Source organism: Phyllostomus hastatus, unplaced genomic scaffold (assembly GCF_019186645.2).
Source record: "Phyllostomus hastatus isolate PE091 unplaced genomic scaffold, TTU_PhHast_1.1 phas_contig_159, whole genome shotgun sequence".
NCBI classification, from domain to species: domain Eukaryota; kingdom Metazoa; phylum Chordata; class Mammalia; order Chiroptera; family Phyllostomidae; genus Phyllostomus; species Phyllostomus hastatus.
In genome coordinates this window covers 4,280,335-4,302,393 of record NW_025333640.1, presented here as the reverse complement: position 1 = coordinate 4,302,393, position 22,059 = coordinate 4,280,335, and the positions used below count along the sequence as shown (strand labels likewise).

The 22,059-nt window shown below is 51.7% G+C and overlaps 1 protein-coding gene across 17 annotated transcripts in view; it reads right to left on the bottom strand.

Annotated features, from left to right (window-relative positions):
• TCF3 (transcription factor 3) overlaps nt 1-21,827 on the bottom strand; it is a 36,027-nt gene extending 14,200 nt beyond the window's left edge. For 11 of the 17 annotated variants that reach the window (XM_045831043.1, XM_045831048.1, XM_045831051.1 and 8 more), the window contains exons 1-6: nt 21,525-21,827; nt 19,375-19,522; nt 15,799-15,871; nt 3,198-3,268; nt 2,888-2,969; nt 143-210 (exon numbers count right to left, since the gene is read on the bottom strand). In XM_045831043.1, the coding sequence (XP_045686999.1) occupies nt 143-210; nt 2,888-2,969; nt 3,198-3,268; nt 15,799-15,871; nt 19,375-19,446 (366 nt within the window). In that variant the 5' untranslated portion in view covers nt 19,447-19,522; nt 21,525-21,827. Of the gene's footprint in view, nt 1-142; nt 211-2,887; nt 2,970-3,197; nt 3,269-12,335; nt 12,415-15,798; nt 15,872-19,374; nt 19,523-21,524 lie in introns of all 17 variants that reach the window. The other 6 variants (XM_045831045.1, XM_045831049.1, XM_045831047.1 and 3 more) reach the window with 4 other exon arrangements.
• Nucleotides 21,828-22,059: the final 232 nt, after the last annotated feature.

The following is a 22,059-nucleotide window of genomic DNA, read 5'->3' as shown; positions in this document are numbered from 1 at the left end:
CTCCAGCCCCTGGCCAGTCCCTGTCCACTTGCAATGACACTCCAGTGTGAAAATTGGGGTCACACATATCCCATTCTCTGGGTTCTGCAGACATCTGGGTGCCAATGGGCCCCAGCAGTCCCCACCCTACACACAGCCTCACCTGAGTCAAGCCCCCAACACCTGCGTCTCTCCCAAAGGCAGTATACGTGCTCCGCTCACCGCCCTTGCCTGGGGGGAAGAAAAGAGGGTCACTCAGGGCTGACCCCAGGGAGGTGGCATCCCCAGCACCTGGCATGTGCCTGCGTACAGCAGAGGCTCCACAAGTACACAACATTAAGAAAACCAGGTAAGATACTGGTCTCCCCATTGGCCTGGCAGACAAGCAGGGGTCCAGGCAGACATCATTCCCTCCCTCATTACCCACAGGGGCATATACAAGTCCACCAAGACCCCCTACACATCCTATTCTGAGGTATGATAGTGCCAAGTTCAGTGACCCCTGCCCTCTGAATTTCATATCCTCCATTCAAGGTCATGAGATGTTGACTCCCCAGGGGTCAGGCTGGAGGCAGGGGTACCTTGAGTTGTCGAGGTTCAGAACCCAGGCCCCTGCCAGGGGTTAGTTCACAAACCAGCATGTGATTTGGTGAGAAGGGGCCCCTCCTATGTGAGCAGGTGACACCTTGAACTGTGGGGACACACCCTGCCTGACAACCACCAGTGTGGACAGACTCTTGCTGCTCTACAGATACCTGGATTCAGCCTTGCCTGAAGCAAGTACCTGAATCAATCAATAGCTGAGACATTTAATTGGTTTACACTGGGTGCCAATCTCAATGTGAGGGAGGAATCAGAACACTCAGCTGACTAATTTGCATTATTCTCTAGCTAGGGGGAAAATCTCCCGTTTTCTTTATTTTAAAAGTGCAATTCTGACTAGGCTCCTAAAGGAAAGGCTGCTGGGGGCAGGGAGAGGGACCATACCCATACCCGGCACCCCTCAGGGCAGGTGACACTGGGTCCTCTTAGGGATGAGCAAACTGAGACCCAGAGGTTAGAGGGGTTCACCCTCAGTCCAGTGAGTAAATGGGGGTAACACCAGCACTTCCTTCCTCTCAGGGAGGTGCTGAGAGCAAAGCTGGAAGGCCCCGCCGGGGCTCGGGGCTCTGCCTAGGGAAGCAGCTTCACCTCCCAGACTCAGCTCTCCCTGCTAGACAGGTCTGCCCTGGTTTAGGTCCTGCATATGGCAGGTGTCAAATATGGGTTTCCAAAGGGTGAGAGAGGCAAGGAGAAGCTGGGGCTCTAGGAGAGGACCATGCTAAGGCCATGAGCCTCACCAGGCACCTAATCCATGTACTGGATCTGCATACCAGTATATGAGGGTGGGAGGAGGACAAACAGCAGAGAATAAAATTACCAGAGTCTCATCAGGAGCAGACTAGGCTGGGGCCACCTGGGAACAGACTGGCCCTACCCCTTGGGGAGTGGATGTCCTAGCCCACACACCCACTCCCCCAGGGCCCTTACTGCCTGTTACCCTGCCATGTGTGTCACCAAGCCTGTCAGCCATACCAGCCCTACCAGCCCCATCCATGGCTGAGAAACAGGACCAGGGATACCAAGGCTGCACCCACCTCCCCACCAGGCTTGGTGTGGGTTCTAAGCTGCACTTGCTGAGCTCCTTGGCCACAGGGCATGTGGTGGACCTGGGACACAGCTAGCTCTGGACCCTGCTGACCAGGCTGAGCGTGGGAACTGCCTGTGCCAGGAAGAGGCGGGAGGAACAGCAGAGGGGAACAGCTGCAGGTGTAGAGGCCAGCAGAGGCCACCAGAAGCCACATGGGCTAAGCCTTACTTCCTGGTCTGGGAAATGGGCACAGACTCTTGCCACATGAAGTGGGTGCATGGATGCCATCCCCTGCCATGATTCCTCTCTGGTCACACATGTCCGTCCAGCCCTACCGTGTACCCAGTCCTGGGCCTGGCAAGTGACAAATGACCTGTGGGATCTGGAAGGTACTGTCCCCTCAGGGTTCAGCTCAAAGGCCTTTGGGCTCAGTTTCCCCACTGACTGGTCACTCATGCCAAGGGTCCCAGTCTACACACCCACTTTCCCAGCAGCCACCTTGGCCTACAAACCACTAATGGCAGTGCTGAGATGAGCAGATCCCACCCAGCTTTAACTGGAAAGACACCACCTCAGGACTCAGGCAGTGAACTAAAATGAAAACCCCACCTATAGCCCCAGCTCTGAGGTAGGAAACTGATGCAGGACAATAGCATATGACCCTCTGCCCCAGAGACGCCAGCTCTGCAGAACTGGAAAGGGGGTGCCAAGGCTCAGCAGGGCTCCTCCCATGGTCCTCTGGTGGGAGGATGGTACACAGAACAACCATCAAATCGCTGACAGTCCCAGTGGACGGAAACTTGGCCAGCCCCTGACCAGCCATAGACACCTGGACAGGTCCCTTCCTGCTTGGCCTCTGTTTGGTCATCTCCAGGATGGGCGGCAGGCAGGGTTGCCTGTGGGACCTGGCACTCTGGGTAAGACCTCACTGCCTGCTGCAATGAAGCTTCTGTGAGCATCCCTGTATCAAAGGTGGAGAAACCAATGCAAGAAAGGGGACAACCTCAACCTGGCCCGGTGGGTGAAACTTGAGCTCAGGCCTGCCGAGTCCTGATTCTCACGGTCGGGGAGAGCAGGCTACGATGGCCTGAGTCACCAGGATGCCCAAGTCTACTTCCTGGTGGGGACTTGGCCAGCCCCTACAGACTTGAGGGCCACACTCACCCGTACCCTCTGTTCCAAGTGATTGTCCAAAAGTGTTGCTGCTGAGTGTGCTGACCACACCCCAGAGTCCCCACTTGGGGGTTGGGGAAGGGGCTGTGCTCCAAGAACACTCACCTCCAAGCCCTGGTCCCAGGAATGTGGACGAAGAGAGGCTGCCATGGGACTCACTGAAGTGGGTGCCTTCGCTGTATGTCTGCTGAAAAATGGGTGGGGATGAGAGGTGCTGGGGCACGCTGTTTACAGGCAGGGAAACAGGTGAGCTTCTGAGTGCTCAAGTCATGACTTTAACCCATATCTCTAAGCCCAAAGTCCCTGAAGACCAAGTAGGCACCTGACTTCGCCCTCTGAGCCTTAGTTTCCCCATAAGCTCCCCTCCCCTGGAAAAGGGAAATGCAGGGTCTCAGGCCCAGCAGCAGCTCCTCACCCGGCTGGGGTCGAAGGAGCTGTTCTGGTCACCAGTGGCCCAGGAGCCTGGGCTGGGTCGGTCCTCCAGACCTGCAGGACAGGAAGAGAGAGAGGGTCACCCTCATCCCTGCCCACCCAGCTCTAAAGGCAGTTCCCCACCACCTCAGGGGGGAGCCCTTACTTGATTCTGCATGCTTTCTGGACCTATACCTACTTAGATGCACCCACCTCCAGCTCTGCCCACACGGATAGCACTGTCAGTGGCAAGTGTACCAGACACCCTGGCACTTAGCATACTTCTAGGCCTGCAGCTCAGTAAAAAATTCCACCAGCTACCACTGCTGGCAAACTCCTACCCATTCATCAAAACCTTATTCACCATGCCTATCCTGGGCAGACCCCTCACTTAAACTGAGCCTCCTTCCCCAAGCCCCAGGCCCCTCTCTCTGGCCCAGCCCTGACCACAAGGGCTGGGGCACCTGTATCAGGTTCTGTCTCTCTTGACCCTGCAAGAAAGGCTCACAAGGGCACAGGCAAGTGATTGGCTTAGATCTTGGGAACGTACAAATCTCCCCTTGCCCATCTCTGCCAGTTCAGGATGTGGGCCATCCCCTTGTTTAAATAATAGCGGCGGCTTCCACTGACTACCCAGCAGGCACAGGCTGGCAGCCTCTCCTGGGTGGAACCAAATCCACATTAGGAACAAACCAAGGCTCCTGCCACTGGCCTGCCAGGCTGGGAGGCCAGAGGCCCAAGGTGTAACCTGGGTTAACCAGCATGGGGAGAGGACCCTGGTCTCAAGGGGCAGGGCAGGGTGGGGCCTTATCTCCCTGGACACTCTCCCAGGAACCAGGCACCCACCCAGAACTTGAAATCTTCCCCATGGGGCAGAAGCCTGGGCCTACATCCATCCTGGGTCAGAGCGCCCACCCCATCCATCAGGGCCCACAGAGCACAAGGCCTGGACACGCAGAAGGGGTGCATGCCCAGGCCCCTCCCTATCTGCACTTCCGTTTCCCTCCATAACCATCTGGGGTTATGAATAGGCCCACTTGGCAGAACTGGGGAGGAGGGGACCTGGGGTAAGGGGGCACCGGTACCAGCACAACCTCACTTCCACCATACTTCCAACTCAACATGCTGGCGTTCCCATGAACCCATCCCAAACCCTATACTGTGTCTCCTGCCCTCCCCTGCTCACCTGTACCAAAATTTCCTTCAAATTGTATCCTTCTGTTTCAGTGGCATTGTGTTAATCATTCTCCCCAAAGAACTGGTGTTTAATTGCTGTCTAATTTGCATGATTATGTATACCAATCTCCCATCCTGATGAATATTCATGAATCTCATTTAGATTTTTGTTTTCTAATAAAAAACTTTCAATGTGATTACAGTGGGGGCTTGGTGGGGGGTGGGGGTCTCCAGGAATCCATTCATTCTGTGGCCTACCAGATTTGGAAGTATTTGTACCAAAAGGTCCTGAACCCCAACTTGGGCTATGGGGAAGGAGAGCTGCTAGGGAGGCAGGGGTGACCTTGGGTAAAGTGCTACCACCCCTGGAGCCTCAGTTTCCCTCTGTGGGTATTTGCCTTTGTCCCTTCCCCTTCTGGAACAGCCCTCATTCCCTAAGGCCTGGCAGTGGTGAAGGGTACTCCTGGGGCCCAGGGACTCACCCATCACATGGGCCCTGTGAATGCCTAGCAAAGGACCTTTCTGGAAAAAGCCCTCTCCCCAGCCCCCATATTTCCTTCTATTAATGACAAAAATAGGGACAGCCTTTCCCTCCCTCATTACTTTCATTAATGGTTATTAACACCCCCACCGATTAAGGTATGCATTTAAATAACCCATTCCTTCTCGTTCATGTTCTAATTGAAACATACCAATAGAACAAGACATTGCTGTCAAAGTGTAGTTTTTGTTTTTTTTTTAATGATTTATCTCTTTCTAAAAAAACTGCTGGATATGACATGCTGGTGTGGCAGGTGGGCGGGGAGTTGGTGCCTGGGAAAATCTGTGCACTCAGATCCAGTTCAGCTGCCTCAGGAAGAGGGAGATGCTGATGGAGCAGAGCGCATGCGGGACCTAAGGGTGCTGCCCATGCCCCAAGCTCCAGTCCCAGTTCGAGTCGGCTGGGGGTGATGGCGCTGCTCACTAGCCAAGGTGGCTTTAGGATGACAAAGACTGCTGTGGAGTGGGTGGCACAGTTGGTGTCTGGTGGAGAGGTAACTCCGCCATGTGACTGAGGGCTGCACCTTGCCTGATGAACTGGGGGAGTGGCCTCTGAAAGACGCTCAGCGTGGCTGGGACCATATGGCCTGTGTCCTGTGCAGGATTCCTCTGCAGCAGGATCAGCAAACCAGGGCCCTTAGACCAAGTCTGGCCCCCAACTGCTTTTATAAATAAAGTTCTATTAGCACATGGACACACTTTTGACCCCCATAAGCTGCTGTCTACAGCAGCTTATGCTACAAAATCACAAAGTGTATTAGTTACAATAGAGCCTGCCCAGCCTCCACACATGCACTGCCTCGCCTTTTGTGGGGATCCACTGGCCCTAGTGAGTAGAAAGATTTCAGGAGCTGGCTCCTTTGTATGAAGAAGCCCGACCACCAGGATTCGGTACCATCAGAATTTGGTACCAGGAGCAAGCAGGATTACCATGTGGGATGGGCAAAACCCAGATAGTCATGGTACCTTGTCCACTGTTCCTACCCCAAGCCTCCACAAGTACAACCAGGTGGTTGTCAGCTTAGCCTGGGGGTTTCATTCTTCAGTCCAGTTCTGCAAGCACCCCCTTACCAGGGAGCTGGGTCCCCTCTCTGTCCCTCATTGCTGCCTCTGACCCTCTGACTGGCACCAGCTGCACCCCTACAGCAGTGCCCTCCCAGGTACCCTGACCACACTCCACCCCAGGCAGTTCCAACAGAGCTTTCAGAAGCAAAACTTGGCTCTCCCCTCCCTCTAATTCTTGCCATGGCTCTCCACTGCCCTCAGGGCAGAGATCAGGCTCCTCCCTGACCACCTCCAAGACCTCTGCCCCTGCCCAGCTCTGTCCTGGTGGTCCCCACACCTGCTGGTTCCTCATCCCCCTTCAGGGAAGCCACCCTGCAGGTCTTCCAGCCCAGGGTTCTCTATGCAACCTCAGCATCCCTGTACAGGGCTGACTCTCTCAAACAGCCTTCACATTGTTTTCCACATCCTCAGTATACCCACAAATAACCTAACCTGCCTCCAACAGGGCCTTCTGCCACGATCACAACATCTGTCCTGTTCAGTGGCCACACACAGCTGTTAAAGAACATCCAACTCTGTGATTCTAATTAATGCAAATTTAGATGGCCCTGTGTGGCTAGTGGCTGCTATACTGGACAGTGTGGTCCCAAAAGATAAAGCCTAAAATAATAACAATAATAAAAATAACCACCATGGACCATAATCACATCTGAGAAAAATTAACAATACCTTTAAGAGCAACTATTCAGCCAGCACTCAAGTAATGACTTTCTTTTTGGGTTTTCTCAGGTGGCCGATGTGACCTGAAGCCCATCTGCTCTTCTTCCAGCTTTCCCCTAAAATTACAATCCCCAAGAAACCAAATGGTGGCCATTTGACTGCTCTGCCTGGGTTTGGCCCTGCAGTGCGTGGGGTCTCCCAGGAGTGGTGGGGATTAGAGGGAGGGTGGTGGTGAGAGCAACATGGGTTTTGATTTGGGGGTAGTCCTTCCTTTGAGTGGGGCTGTGGGCTCTCACCAATGGCAGGGGGTAGGAGTGGCGACATATTACTTCACACTTACAAGAAAGCTGCAGAGAGAATGCCAGGTTGTGCCCCAAATCCAAATCTTCTTGTTTATATTTCACCCCTTTTTATCACTTGCCCCCTTTATAACGCTGTATGTGCCCATGAAATGGGGAGCAGGAAGCGGAAGGGCAGAGCCCCATGCTCCCCACCCAGACAAGCAGATCTGAGTCTGGAGAGGGAATGGAGGCCACATTCCACCCTTTCTAAGAGAAGGGGGCCCCCAGCCCAAAACTTCCTGAACTCCCAGGGTACCGACTCCCAACCCTGGGGCTTCCCTAGTGGGGGGAGCCGGCTCTCAGATGAAGCGTCCCAACAAAGAAGGAATAATTCAGAGAACTGGGGTCCCTTAGCTGCAGAAGTTGGCCCATCTGCTCCCTCCTGTGAATTTCAGATCCAAAACCGCAGTGATAACAGAAAGACCCCCTCTTGCTCCAGTCTCAAGTGGAACCTATGAGGTATCCAAGGGTGGGGATGGGAGAATCTGCACCCTCCCACTGTCAAATATGAGCTCAGAGGCCAACCTGCAACCTCCCTGCAAGAGACAAACACGAACACAAAACATGGACCAAACTCACGGATTCAGGATTTATCCCAGAAACAGAGAAGCATATCTAAGACAGCAACCTCCACACACCCGCAAGGAAATTACAGAGCACACAGTTCTTTGGAAGAAAGATGAGATTTCAGAGAGAAAGAGAGGAACCAGGAAAAACTAAGAAAAGGAGTTCATGCAATGAATTTACAGATTTTAAAAAGTAGCATCAATGGAAGCGAAGGCAGAACAGATGGAGCAGAAAAGGTGATTAATGAAGAGGGAAAGTTCTGTAAATGCCCCTAAACACAAGGGAAAAGGAATTCTGAGACAATGGACATGAAGATCTAAATGAGACAACAGGAGACCCAACATTGGAGAGCTGGCATCCCCGGAGGGAACAGAAAAAACACCCCAAACTAGAGTGGAGGACATAGCTGACCAAGAACTTCTTATTTATTTATTTATTTACTTAAATTGTCGTTCAAGTACAATTTGACCAAGCATTTCTGAGACAGAGATCTTAGGGGTCACTGGCAACCTCCGAAAATGAATAAAAAACCATGCAAGATTAAGATAAACATATGCCCATTCACTGAGTAGCATGAGAGGACAATTGCATGCAACCTGCACTGCACAGGTGAAGGTGGGAAAGTTGGTGGTGGCCAAGGATTCTACTCCCAACTGCCACATGCAAGGCAAACACCACCATGTTCCCTTGCTGGAAATCATCCCTGAAGATACACTCCAGACTGGGAGGGGTCAAACACGGACATGCAAGTCGAGTGTATGTGATGGGTCTGGGGAGGGTGATCCCATCAGCCCTGAAGTGAAGATGCCATTGCAGCAAGAACAGGGCTGGGGGCCTGCAGGTGCCACCCTGCTCTGGATATTTCTCCTCGTTAATCCCACCAGATCCTTACAATGGCTGCTAACATCCCCATTTGACAGATGAGAAACTGAGGCACAAAAATTTTGTCCATTGCTCAAGGTCTCATAATAAGCAGCAGAGTCACTTTTCTGAGGACACGTACACACACAGCTTGTTAATGAAGAGAAATGCTGTTTTTAAAAAGTGGTAATTTATTTATACTGACTATCAGGGTGGAAGAGAGATGCAGAGGTTCATTCCTCCACTTTCCCACAGGAGGGACATGTGACTTCGCTTTTGGGTTAAAAGAGCAGAAATGGGAGGTTTCAGCACGTTCTTTAAAGCCATGAAAATCACCAGTGAGCTGCGAACCAGCACAGACCTTTCAAAACCAATTTCCAGAAAATACATGCCAGATATACGAGCCTGCAAGAGGGGGTATAAAGACAGGAAAAGCAGACACAAAAGTATGGAGGAGGGGCTGACAGTGTAAGCCTCACAATTTCTTGTAAACTGAAGCCACAGCACCTACAGAAAATGTTCTGAAACAAGCAAATCCAGAAGACTACAGAGAATTAGTTGCACAAAGATAGACAAAGGCATGAAACCAAAATATGGGATCATAATATTCACATAAAAGTCCGACTTCAAGAGGCAAGTGCTCACTGGAACAGAGGGCAGCTGCTTGCAAGTGACAGGCTGGGCTCACAAAGAACGCCCCACTGACCCAAGTTTCATGTGCCGATAACCTAGTGTGTAAATAAATAAGTAGGAGCCCAGGGAACACTCCAAGACCAATACAACAAGAGGGGAAATGAGCTGCTTTCTTAATGTCAAACAGATTAAAACCCCAAACTGTGGTTGCGTGGGGACCAAAGACCTCATGGCTCCACGTCCCTCAAGTGCTTGTGAAGAATGAAAAAGTGGCTCTATTTCAGTGAGAGCAGAATGCTCTGGCCCACCTGGGCAGGTGCAGCTGCTCATGCTGCATCGATTTCAGCACCAATGACCTAGAATAGAAATTCGCCAAGCCAGGGACAGACACTCCACTTCCAACTAGGAAATTAGAAAGATCCAAAATAAAAACTCAAAGATAAAACAAATTTAAATTACCAGGTATCTTTGAAACGTAAGGAAAGACTGCATTACTGAGACCAGAGGGACACGGCTGAAGCGGTCCTCAGAAGGAAATGGGTAATACCGGACTCCCGACTACTAAATGAGAAAGCAGACGTAAACAAATGCGGCCTTGGACTAAATAAATAAACAAACAAATAAAATAAAATAAAACTAAATTTAAAACAGAAGAAATCAAGATGGAAGAAGGAAAAGAAAAGCAGTCAATTGATAAATATTGATTCAACAATAAAGCAGACTGGAAGAAAGATCAATAACAGATAAGGAATGAGGGAGTGGAATCAAGGACAAAAGAACAGAAAAAATGTGTAGAATTAGGACAGACATGAACACTACCTCCTGACACTACAAGGACAGGTGACTTTATACGTGATAAAAGAATGCAACATTAGCCATTTTTACTTATTTTTTATCCTTATGCAAGGACATTTTTTTCATTGTTTTTAGAGAAATTGGAAGGCAGAGAGAAAAGCATCGATGCAAGAGAGAAACGCTGATTAACTGCCTCCCAAACACACCTAAACTGGGGATTGTACACACCCCGACCAGGGATCAAACCTGCAGCCTAGCTATGTGCCCTGGCCAGGAATCAAATCCACAACCTTTTGGTTGTGGGACGACGCTCCTGAGAACTGAGCCTCACCAGCCAAGGTGCAACACTAGCCATTTTTTAATGTGCCTAAAATGAATTTTTTTGGCCTAGGAAAATGGTGAAATGGACAAGAGGAGCAAACAAAATCTTGATGAGCTTACGCGTGGGGGACAAAGAGTGCAGGGCCGGTTTCCCATGTGCAGAGGGACACAGTGCCATGTGTTGGAGACTGTTCCTGAGAAACTGGCTTGGGCACGCAGCAGTGCCTAAAGCCGCAGGCCCACTGGACTCAGGAACACAAGCAAAATGCAGGATAGGTCTGGTCAGCAAAAAACGCAGGCTGTGCGCAAGGAGCGTCTGGGGTGACAGCCAGTAGCAGACCCGGAGAAGAAACCGGGACCACTCTGAGACACTGTGGATGGTCAAATAGGACATGAGGGAAATGCCCCAAACAGGATAAACACAGACAGAAAGATCAACCTCGAAGCGATAGCCAGTGTCATGGCCAGCCCAGCCGACGACAAGTGAACACCAGCCAATGCAGAAAGGGATAGGGCATCTGCTCTGGGACAGGGGAGCCTCAATGTCTAAGGATGGGTGGCGTAAAACCAAACCAAGAGGAAAATGCAGGCATTTAAGGGATGGCAGAAGGTGACCAGGTAGAAAACATGATTAAAAAGATCCCCAAACCACAGCACAGAAATTACTGGAATACCTAGAAATAACCTTCATTGGAAAAGTATGTGACCAAATTTTTAAAAACTATATAAACTGACTATGTGCTTTGTACAGCAATCTTCAAGTTTATCTTAAAAACTACTAAGGAACAAGTAAGAAAACTTAAATGGAGAAGATAACAGATTCTTACAATGGGAAGACAAATGGTTCTTTTCAAACTTATCTATGAATTTAACATATCAAAATCACAACAAGTTTTTTTTTGGGGGGGAGGGGGAGACTTGGGGAGTGGAAATATGATATAATTATTCTAAAGATCATGGAAAAGAATCAGCATCTCTGAAAACATGGGGGGAAATAACCTGAAAAAGAACAACGGAAGTAGGACTATAAAAACACAATAAAGCTACAGTAGTAACACTAGGTAAGCACAGAGGTAGCAATAGAGAGAAAGGTAGAAAGATGAGAAAAAAACTCATGGGTAATTGGAATTTAGGAAATTTTTTAAGGCATTTCAAACTGCCGAGAAAGGTTTCCCTGGCCCTGACCAGGTAGCTCAGTTGCTTAGCGTTGTCCCATTATGCCAAGATTGTGGGTTCCATCCCTGGTCAGGGCACACACAAGGATCGATAGGTGGAACAACAAGCTGATGTTTCTCTCTCTACATATAAAATCAATCAATCAGTCAACGAAAAGTTTCCTTGAATTTACCATTACAGAATTTTATAACTTAAAGTGCTTAATACATTTTTCCCCACTTTATCTGCTCTAATAATAACATCAAAAGCTATGATTATTCCCTAAGTACAGCTTTGGTTACACCAAATAGTTTCAATGTATTTCTATTACTGCTGATGTATGTCTATTCTGTCTCGGCTGTTTTAGTTTCCCCCTTAATGCAAGAGTTGGGTAAAAAGGAATTTTGATCTAAGTGGTCAGCCTTATTTCTTTCTACTTTTTGGTATTTAATTTCTAAATTTACTGCATTGTTCTCAAAAAACATGGTTTATACTGGTCTTTTTCGTTGTTGTTCTTAAAGGTTTCATTATGCCCAGTATGTGATCAATATTTATAAAAGGGGTGTGGACCCTAATTACAGGGTATGGCCTTTAAAGGATAAGTGCTTCTAACTGGAGGTGCCCTCAGAACCGCTGTGAGGCCCATACACGCCCCACCCCAGCCTGTCCACCAGGGGGCCTAGGTCCAGGGTCTTAGATCCAGGGGTATCTGTTCAGGGCGGCCCGGAATGTGTGCACTTAGGGACAGTTAGATCATCAGCCTCGGTTTCATCAACCATTAAGGTTTCTCTCCCCCACTTGCTTTTCTTCTTCTTTTTTTGAGATTTTATTTATTTTTAGAGAGGAGGGAAGGGAGAAAGAGAGAGAGAGAAACATTGATTGGTTGCTTCTCAAACATGCCCTGACCAGGGCCCGAACCTGCAACCCAAGCATGTGCCCTGATCAAGAATAAAACCAGCAGCAACCTTTCACTTTGTGGGATGACACCCAACCAACTGAGCCACAATGGTCAGGACTCCCCCACTTACTTGTAACGTCTTTGCTCTGCCAAGGACGGCAAAACCATGCCTTCCTCCTCTCCAGCATCTTTCCCATATATTCCTCAACCTGATGTAATGAGAAACAGGCACATTTGTGACTGTCACATCTGTACTGCAGAATGGACTGTCATCCAGTTCTTAGGGATTTCTCAGAAATGGCACCAAGGCTAGAACACATCATAAGTGAAAACCTTGATAACATTAAAATTAAGCCAATAAACTACTGAGATAAATGAAAAACCTCCATTATTAACAACAGTTGGTAAGTTGAGAAAAAAACAGCTGCAACACAGATCACAAAAGAGCATCCTTTTATGTAAAGAGTTCTTGAAAATAAAAAAGATCAATATAGGGTGTGGGTATGGGACTCAGGGAGGCAGTATTGAATGGTTAGTTAGGAGGGTCCCTAAACTTGAGTTTCAGCTTCTTTATAAGTAAAATGGGGATGATAATAGCACCAGCTACATCACTGACCTGTGAAGCCAGAGAACTCACAATCAATGACCCAGTTTGGGTACCCGGCATACAGTAATCAAAAAATAGTGACATAAGTCATTGTTCAAAAGTGTTATGATTCCTTTCATTAAAAAGTTTATCAGGCAGCAAAAAAGGAAACAACCACTGAAACAGTCAACAACCCGGATGGAGCTCCAGGAAATTATGCTGAGTGGATAAAGCCAACCTCGAAAGGTACCAAGCTGTGTGGTTCTGTGTATATTACATTCTCAATGCAACAAAATGTGGAGATGGAGAAAAATAAATTAGTGGTCTACAGGTGAAAGTGACTATGAAGACTCAAGAGACAGAGGGGTAATGGAACACCTTGGTGTCTCAATTGTAGAGGCCTTCCATGGACCTACACGTGGGACAAACTGCACAGAACTAAACTGCACATTACACACGCACACACAGGCACATGTGTAATGGTGGGAATAAACTGTGTGCTGTACAAAGGCCCTCTTCCCAATTCCACATTATATATACTACAGACATGGAGGACGTTGGGGGGACTGGAGTGGGGTGGGGAACAGGACCTCTGTACACTTCCTTGCAATGTCAATTAATCTATCATGGTTTCAAAATAAAAGTTAGCCCTGACCATTGTGGCTCAACTGACTGGGTGTTGTCCCGCAACGCAAAAGGTTGCCAGTTTGATTCCCAGTCAGGGCACATGCCTGAGTTTCGGGCTTGCTCCCCAGTTGGGGTATGTTTGAGAGGCAGCTGATCAATGTTTCTCTCCCTCTCTTTCTCTTTCCCTCCCCCCTCTCTAAAAATAAATAAATGAAATCTTCTAAAAATATTGATTAACAATTATCTAAAAAATAACCACAGAAATGGCCCAGACATCCTGGGCAAGGCTGCCCTTGGACCTCAACACTCCACAGCCACTATTTCAGTCACTTTCGAAGAGACCTTCTATTTTGGGTCAGGCTATTACTTTTCTGATAGGAAGTGCTGTTTTGGAATAAATTTAAGAGAAGCAAGTTGACTTCAAGTCAATACCAGGAAAATGCCAGACCAGGACATACAAGGGGAGGCGAGCGGGAGATTGTGGCTGGGGGAACCACTAGCATTTGTAAACTCTTGATAAATGGTAGTGTCCCCTTTAAAGCTGACATGGCCTGTCTGGAGGGAGGGTGAACCACTTTCTCATGAAAGAGGGGTTTGGACAAGACCCTTCCAGACCCAAGCGGTCAGGGTCAGAGGGAGGGCAGGGGCTGCAGCAAACATGGAATATCAATCTGCAAATGTTTACAAGGGCTCCCACTGAGGCTGGATTAGGGGTCAGTGGGAAGCCAGTCTGGGCATGGGGTGTCCTGGAGGGAACCCTCACCCTGGGCCATGACTTTGGCTACTTAGGGCTGCTGGCCTTGTGAGTGGACACCAGATTAGGCAATATAGCACAGGGCAAAGGCCCAGGAGTAGATGAAGGCACATCTATGCCGACTCGTCCAGGAAGCCCCAGGCCCTGGTCCTGCCTTAGGCAGTGAGTGGCAGCATCCTAGCTCCTATGGGCTATTTCAGAAGGGAAGGGATGTGGGGATTTCCACACCTCAGGGAGGACTCTAGCTGGCCCTGCTGACACTTCCTCAGGCAGAGAGGAAGGCCAGTGCAGGGCACCAGGGTCGGCAACACAATGTTCCTCCCTTTGGGGTGGCAGTGTGAACATAAACCACCCCCTCAAAACCCCCTTCTCCTCCGGCCAAACCTCACTGGATATCCCAATGGAATTTAGAAATGACTCTAAGAATCTGTCCTGGGTCTCAGATGCATGGAATCATGGGGTCTCAGAAAGATGCCAAAGTCCACAAAGAGTGCCAGAGATTGAAACAGCCAGCCTTCCCAAAGGCTCCCCACAAATCCTCCCAACAGCCAGAGCAGATTCCCCAACACGCACATGGCAACCAACTCTCTGCTCACAGCCCTCCAGGGTTTCCACCTTCCTTGGGGTGAAAGCCCAAGTCCTCACCACAGCACACAAGACCCTGCACGACCTGCCCCACCCCCCCCGCCCTTACATCCTTCCTCTCACCCTATCATGCTCACTCTGCTCCAGCCACACGAGCCTCCTCCCTATTTCTCCAACATGCTGTATGTCAGGCAAGGTCCTGCCCCAGGACCTTTGCATGTGCTGTTCCTCCTGCCTTGAACCCTTCATCATGTCTCCTTGGAGACCATCCCCAAATGGCCTGGCTTTGTGGAAGTTCCTCTCCACTGCTCTGATTCCTGACCCGTTGCAGGTTCCTTCAGGCCATACTGTCCATCCTCCTACAGCCATATGATCAGCATTCAGTGCCAGGTATAGTGATTGACTTGTCCAGGTTTGCCTTGCTGTACCCAGTTTGAATGCTCAAAGTCCCAGTAACCTTCAGTATCCTCCTGTGTACTATTAAAGGCCTAATACATGCTTGAAGGTAAACAGCCAGGAGCTGGGCCTCTCCTAGGGCTTACAGAATGGGCAAGATTTGTCAAGAGCTGGGATTCCATGTCACGTCCCTGCTGGGCTTCAGTTTCCTCTTTGGGGATGGAATGGAGACCCAGGACCCCACCGAGGCAAAGAAGACCTCAAAGGTTCAAGTCCCTGCCTCACACAGGACTCCCCTGTGAGTGATACAGATGATTCCCATCTCTAGGCCAGGGGCCGGGCTCCAGGTGCAGGACAGATGCTATGCTGACCTCCAGGCTCCTTCCATGACACTCAATGCAGGTCATTCGACTATCACAGCAGCTGGTTCTCATGCTCGCTGTCCCCAGCCCCCACTCCAGCTGCTGGACCTAGGCCCCCCCACCCCCTCCTCTGGCACCCTGTCCACGAGCCTACATCCAGCCTTGGCCCCACTCTACCTTCTAGGTCTGGTGCTATACCCCATTCCTGCTCTGCTCCAGCCCACCTCCTACACACTCTCATCTTTTTGTGCAAACTCACAGCCCCAAGGCGGCAGGGTCCTACCTGAGCCTCCAAACTGGGTGCCAGCCAGAGAAGTGGGCCGGCCTTTCCCATTGGCCACCGGCAGGGGGAACATCTGTGGGGAGGGAGAGAGCAATGAGTGGGGTGGGGGGCACATCCAGGGATGCAGCTCTGCCTACAGGGGTCCTGTCCCATCAGAGAGACCAGGCAGGAAAAGTCAGTCAGGGGTCCCTTCACTGCACACCACCTTAACCCAGGCCTCTGTGACAGCACAGCCCACCAGTGGCAACAATATCCAGTGGAAGTTGAAACCGGCTGTTTACACTAGACTTGTATTCTTTTGAATGGAATAACTTGTTTAGCACTTGATACAATTTATCTGCTCTTAGATATGATACAAAGTTTCAGCTTTAAAAAGTGAGACCATTTACACCTAACAGGCTAACAGGGGCCAGCCCGCCACCATGTGCACAGATCTTTCCTGACAAGCCTGGAATCCCCTCCTGTGTTCGTTCACCTCTGACCCCAAGTGGCAGGGACATGGGGAGGATGGCCAGGCCCCACCCCTGGGACAGAGAGCATGACCTGGGTGGAGTGTCCCTTACATGCTCAGCTCTGTGCTCAGCAGCTGCCTAAGCAGCCCTCAATGCACCCTAACTGCTGATGCCTGCCCTTCAGAAAGGGAAACTGAGGCTCAGAGAGGCAGGAGGCTGGAAGGATTCCGCAAAAGCTACAAGCCCACCCCCATGATTTACTGGGTGATTCCCTGTGTGCCACTCTCCCTGCTTAAATACTCACTGTAAAGTTCCTGTAGATTAAACAGTAGCAGTACTAACAGGAAAACCCAACATCAACAAATTCTTTGCCAGAAAAAACAAACACATGTTATTGCTGTGCCCCACAGATCTGGGTTTTACAGATTCAATTCGGGGCCCAGGTGATTAAGTGGCCAGAATTGGGCTAAGTGGTTTGTTGGGGAATGGCTAATGGTTCCCCCAAACCTTCCCAGGCCAGCAAGGAAGTGGGGATGTAGCTCTCACCCACAGGTGACTCTCATGTGAGCACCATGAACCCTGGGAGGGGCCCAGGAAGTAGGGTCCTATCCCGCATACCCTATCCCACAGGAGGGGAAACTAAGGCCACATGCTTAACTGAGCCCGGCAAGAGTTAGAGCAGAGGCTCATGGGAGACATGGCAATGAGTTCTCACTTAATGTCCCTCTTGGGGTGGTGTGTGCTCATGTGTGTGTCTCTGCTCCCTCAACTGGGCCAGCCTCCCCAGGGCCCTATTCCTCAAAATAGGTTCCTTTCTCATTGGGGAAACCGAGGCCTACATTGGGGGAGGGGCTGGCCTGAGCTAAAATCAGAACCAATAGGACCTGAGAGCGGGAGGTCAGCAGCCAAGCCCCGGGGGTTTGTCTTTGTTCTGTCCCCTAGACTGCTAGGGGTTCTGCCGTGGCACTTGCTGCGGAGGGCAATGGGCCGTGTCCTCTGAGCACCACATGACTCATCATCAGCCCAGAGAGGCCGCACACCCCTGGAGCCTCAATATTTTCTTCTGTGAAATGGACTTGGGGTTCTGACCACATGGAATGTTGTGAAACCCCAACACACATGGATGTCTAGAGCATTGGGGCCCCCCTACACATGCTAGGCTCAGACTCCTTGTTCCCCTGGCCCCTCATTAGGCAGAGGAACCATCTTGGGCCCACTCAGGGAAGGTCACTCAGAGTCAAAGTGCCCTCAACACCTTCCTTTTCTATCCCAGGAAGTTTCTCTGTATTTAATTTTGACTGTTGCCTTTCCTACTTTTGAGAACCTAGCCCAAAGAAGACCTGCTTCCCTTTAAGTTTCTTCCGTTTCAGTCTAAAAACAAGGTCTTTCAAAGAAACAGATGAACTCAGTTTCTCTGGGGCAGGTGAGAGGGCGCTATGGAGAGGATGTGAGCTGAAATGGGAGGCTGCCTCTGCCACTCTCCTGTAACAAGGAGGGAAGATGAGGATGAAAACCAAGCCCTGAGATTCTGAGAGGAGACACTGAGCACCTCACCTTCTCAGCCTTGTTCCACATCCACGAAACAAGTTATTGGTTTTTAGCTAGGGAGGGGGAGACATTCAGGCCCTCTGGATAGAAGGGGAGGCAGCCCTAACTGGTGTGACTCAGTTGGTTGGGCATGGTCCCCTGAAATGAAAGGTCACACATTCAATTCCCAGTCGGTGTACACGCATGAGGCAACCAATTGATGTTTCTCTCTCACATCGTTTCTGTCCCTCTTTCTCTCTCTTCCCCCTTCTCTCTAAAGATAAGTAAAATCTTAAAAAAAAAAAAAAAAAGAAAAAAAGAATGGGGAGGCAGACAAGTTGTTCAGGGCTCTCAGATGGCACAGCAGGGGCCAGCTCTGACCCTGTGCTCCCCCGCCCCCATGCAGACCTGTTCTGGCCCAGTAGTCTGTGACCTGTCGGTTTAACAAAAAACAACTGAGCTGCACCCCAGTTACTCAGCCGGGGAAGCAAAAATAAAACGGGGCTTAAAAATACGGGCCTGGCCCTTCCAGAGCTGCAGGCCCACTGTCTCAAGGGCTGTGCCTTTCCGCAGGATGGCCGATGTTTCAGTTTGGGGACTTGTTTTTGATCAACCTCAGTGGCCTGGGCCTGGTACTGGGGGAGGGTTAAATTCAGACCGAAAGAGTCCTCCCCAACTTGTTTCAAACCAAAACGGTGTCTGGGTGGGGGGAGGGGTGGGACTTAGGGAAGTGTCCACATTGGGTTCCCTGATTTGTGAGGAAACGCTGACCACCCAGACACCCGTGACAGGTGGCCCACTACACAGATGAGCAAATCAAGGCCTGGGTTCCAAGGTACACCGCAGCTCTTAGCACTGAAGGGAGCTCTGCTCTGGTTTTTGGCCTCACTTGGCGGGTCTGAGCTGTGTGACCTCTGAAAGCCAGGACCTTCCCAGACCTCCACTTGCCTGGCAAAGAAATGGGCAGTTTGGGGTGGATCAAACCACCTGAAGTATAAGGATCCTTACCCTCCCCCAAAAATACCAATGGCAGCAACAGCAGTGGTGGCTAAGCGCTGCCCACAGATCGCCACAGTCCTCATGAGGTCTCTTCATGTCACCTGACTGCACTAGCGACTGTGTGGCTAAATAATTAGACTACGTACACCACCTTGTTTTTTGAAATCCATGATATAACAAATAACAGTGGCCACACCCATTTTACAGATCAGAAGGCCAAGGCCACTGTGTGCATACAGCCAAGCAGGGACCTCAGAGCTGAGCCTCCTCTTGGAGATACTGAGGCTCTGGGTAGCCCCTCCCACTCTCCGGGCCTTGGTTTCTCTACCTGTAGAGTGGTAGATCAAACCCACTCTGTGCCTGAGCAAACGCCTGGGTAACAGGTGCCTTTGGGAACCAACAAGGGTTCCGATTATGCATACTGCTATGTCAGCCTGCCCATCAGAGGGACACCCCAATTCTCCCAGCCCTACCTGGGGGCCTCTCCATCCAAACAAGTGTTAGGCCTGGCTTCTGGGGGTGTTTCAGTAGGTGTTTCTTTTCTAGGAATCCAGGGGACACAGGGGGGTGTCTGAGAGGCCGGCCAAGCCTGGCTTACCATGCTGAAGTCCAGGAGGTCACTGAGCTCCTTGTCTGTGCCCACAGGCGCCATCCTCTGCGGCTGGTTCATTCTCCAGCTGCAATGGTGGGCTCAGGGGCCAAGTTGGATACTTCAGTCCTAGAGATGGCCCTGTGTGGTAGGTAGCCTGTGGTGGTGGATGGTGGTAGTGGACACAGGGAGGGGCAGGGACAGACATATACAGAGAAACAGAAAAAGAATAAAAAAGGTTTTTGTGACTGTGGCCTAAGTAGACAGATGGGGAGTAGGAGAGCTGTTTAAAAAGCCCTTCCAACCACCCTGAGGGGCTGGGTCCCCCTAGACTGATTCCCTTCCTGACCCTGGGGATGGGGGCAGGGCAGCCAGAATACCAGAATTCAGGGCCCCTAGAGAGACCCCTCCTCAGAGCCCTGGGAGTTTGAACAATGAGGGGGGGTGTAGAGTAAGCAAATATAGATTTCCTAATTCCCTCTGAGACCACCAGAGACACAAGCTGCAAATTTTAAACTGGAAGGAGAGCTGGAGCAGTCATTTTTCCACTTGCTGGGCCAGAACCTGCCCCCCTCAGGCCACATGTCCCATTTCCAACCATCCCCAGGCTTACCCAGCCCCGGCAGGCCAGAGGAAATTTGCTGACACCCCCTCCCACAAGCAGCTGTCACAGCACGCTGAAGTCTTGGTCACCCCTTAACTCAAAGTGAAAGAAATCCTCAAGAAGGCAAGGCCCCTGCCTGCTTCATGACTGAATCAAGGGGAGCCTACTACGGTACCTATACCTCTCACCTCCTCCCCCCTCAAAAAACCACCCAACTCAGAAAAGAACAAACAACCCTAGGTTGTTTTATTGTCACGTTGTATCCGGGAATTATTTTTAAGCAACTTTGAAAACATCCCCTCTCCCGCCCCTGAGGGAAGCGGGTTCCTACACCAGACTCACCCCCCACCACCATGGTCCCAGGGGCTTCATTCTATTCTAGAATGGGGGTGGGGGATCCACCTGCCAGACCCCATTCCACCCTACCCACTCTAGGAAAGGGTGCAAAGCAAGTCTTGTTTGCCCTGTAGACGGACAACGAAGTCACTCTGGCTTCCTCCCTGGGTCCCCGGGTGGTGGTGGGGTGGCCGTCGAGACACCGCGGAGGAGGTTGCGGGGAGAGGGGTTCCCAGGCCGAGGGACACCCAACTTCAGTGGTGGAGAAACCCCCGCTTTGTTTGTCAACTAGAGACAGGGTGTGAAACGGCTGCCCCTGAGAACACCCTCCCCCGCTAACTTTTTTCTTTTGGGGAGGGCATGTGAAACTGACTTTTTTGAGTACGAAACCGCAATTTTTTGTGGGATAGTTGAAACCAATTTTCGGCAGACTGGGGTGGGGGGCTGAGACGGGCTTTTATAGGAGAGCTGAGGCTTTGGGGTGTCACGAGGACTTTTGGGGACTCGTAAGGTGTTTGGAACCATTTCGAAGGAAAGGCGGGCACTGGACATCTTCCTTGGTGGGGGAGGCCCGAGAAACCAACCGCCCACCCCCCGCAGCCGGTGCAGGCGGCGAGGCCCCGGAGCCCTTTGAAGCTGGGGCGCCACCACTCCGCTGTTCGCAAACCCGAGCCGCCGTTGCCGCCTCTCCCCCATTAACACGGAGCAGATGTTCACTCCGCAGTTCCCCCGGCCCTCAACCTGAGCCTCAGTTTGCGCGGTCGCACCTTCCCGGCTCAGACAAAAGGACTCTCCCTCCCTCACACGCTCCCCCCCAAACTGCAGCGCCCCGCCGTGCTCCTCCCGGGGAAGGGGACGCCCAGAGGACCCGCCACAAAGTTGGAAGGCCCCTTGGGCGCCCCCTGCACCCCCTCCCAGGGCTCCGGAAAGTTTCCCGAAGTGACCGGCCCGGCCGGGGAGGGGGCGCGCGCGGGCCTCGCGTGCACCAGAACCTACACGTCGCCCGCCCCAATGCCCGGCGAGCAAAGTTGGAGAACAATGACTCCCGGCCGCCGCCCCGCGCCCGGCCCGCAATGGGGCAGGGCGGGGGGAAACGCACCCCAGAGCACCGCCCCCTCCCCAACTTCCCGGCCCCCATGGCATGGGGAAGCCTGGGACAACTTTGCACAAAGACGCCGGGCCACCAAAACCGCACGGCCCCGGGTCCCGGTGCAGTTACCTGCTCAGGGCGGCCGAGCCGCAGCGCACGGGGAGCGGCACACGTATGGCCCCCCCCCCCGACAAAGGGGCGCCAGCTGGCCCTGAGGGTCGCGCGTGGGCGGCGCGTGGCCCGGGCCCCTCCCCGCGTGCCCGCCCCGCGTGCCCGTACGTGTTCGGGGCACTGGCGGAGGCGGCCTGCGTGGAGTACGCGGTGAAGCCGCGTCTGGTCGGCTCTGCCCAGCCCGCTACGTCCGCGGGCGCCGCCACTGTCTCATCTTCCTGCGGCGGGAGACATGTTCCGTCCCCCTCCCGTGCGCCGGACACGCCCACTCCAAGGTCCTCCCACGGCCCGCCCCGTCCGGCGCCGCAGCGAATCCTTCCGCTGTCGCCACCGCCCCGACAGTCCCCCTCCTCCGGCTTGCCCTCCCGCACGCTCGCAGAAAGCCGTTACGGCGTCACGGAGCTCGGGGTCTGGGAGTGGGGACACCTTGGCGGTCTTTCTGCAAACGGCGCGGGTTGCGGGAGGGACTATCTTCCAACGCGGAGGCGCACAT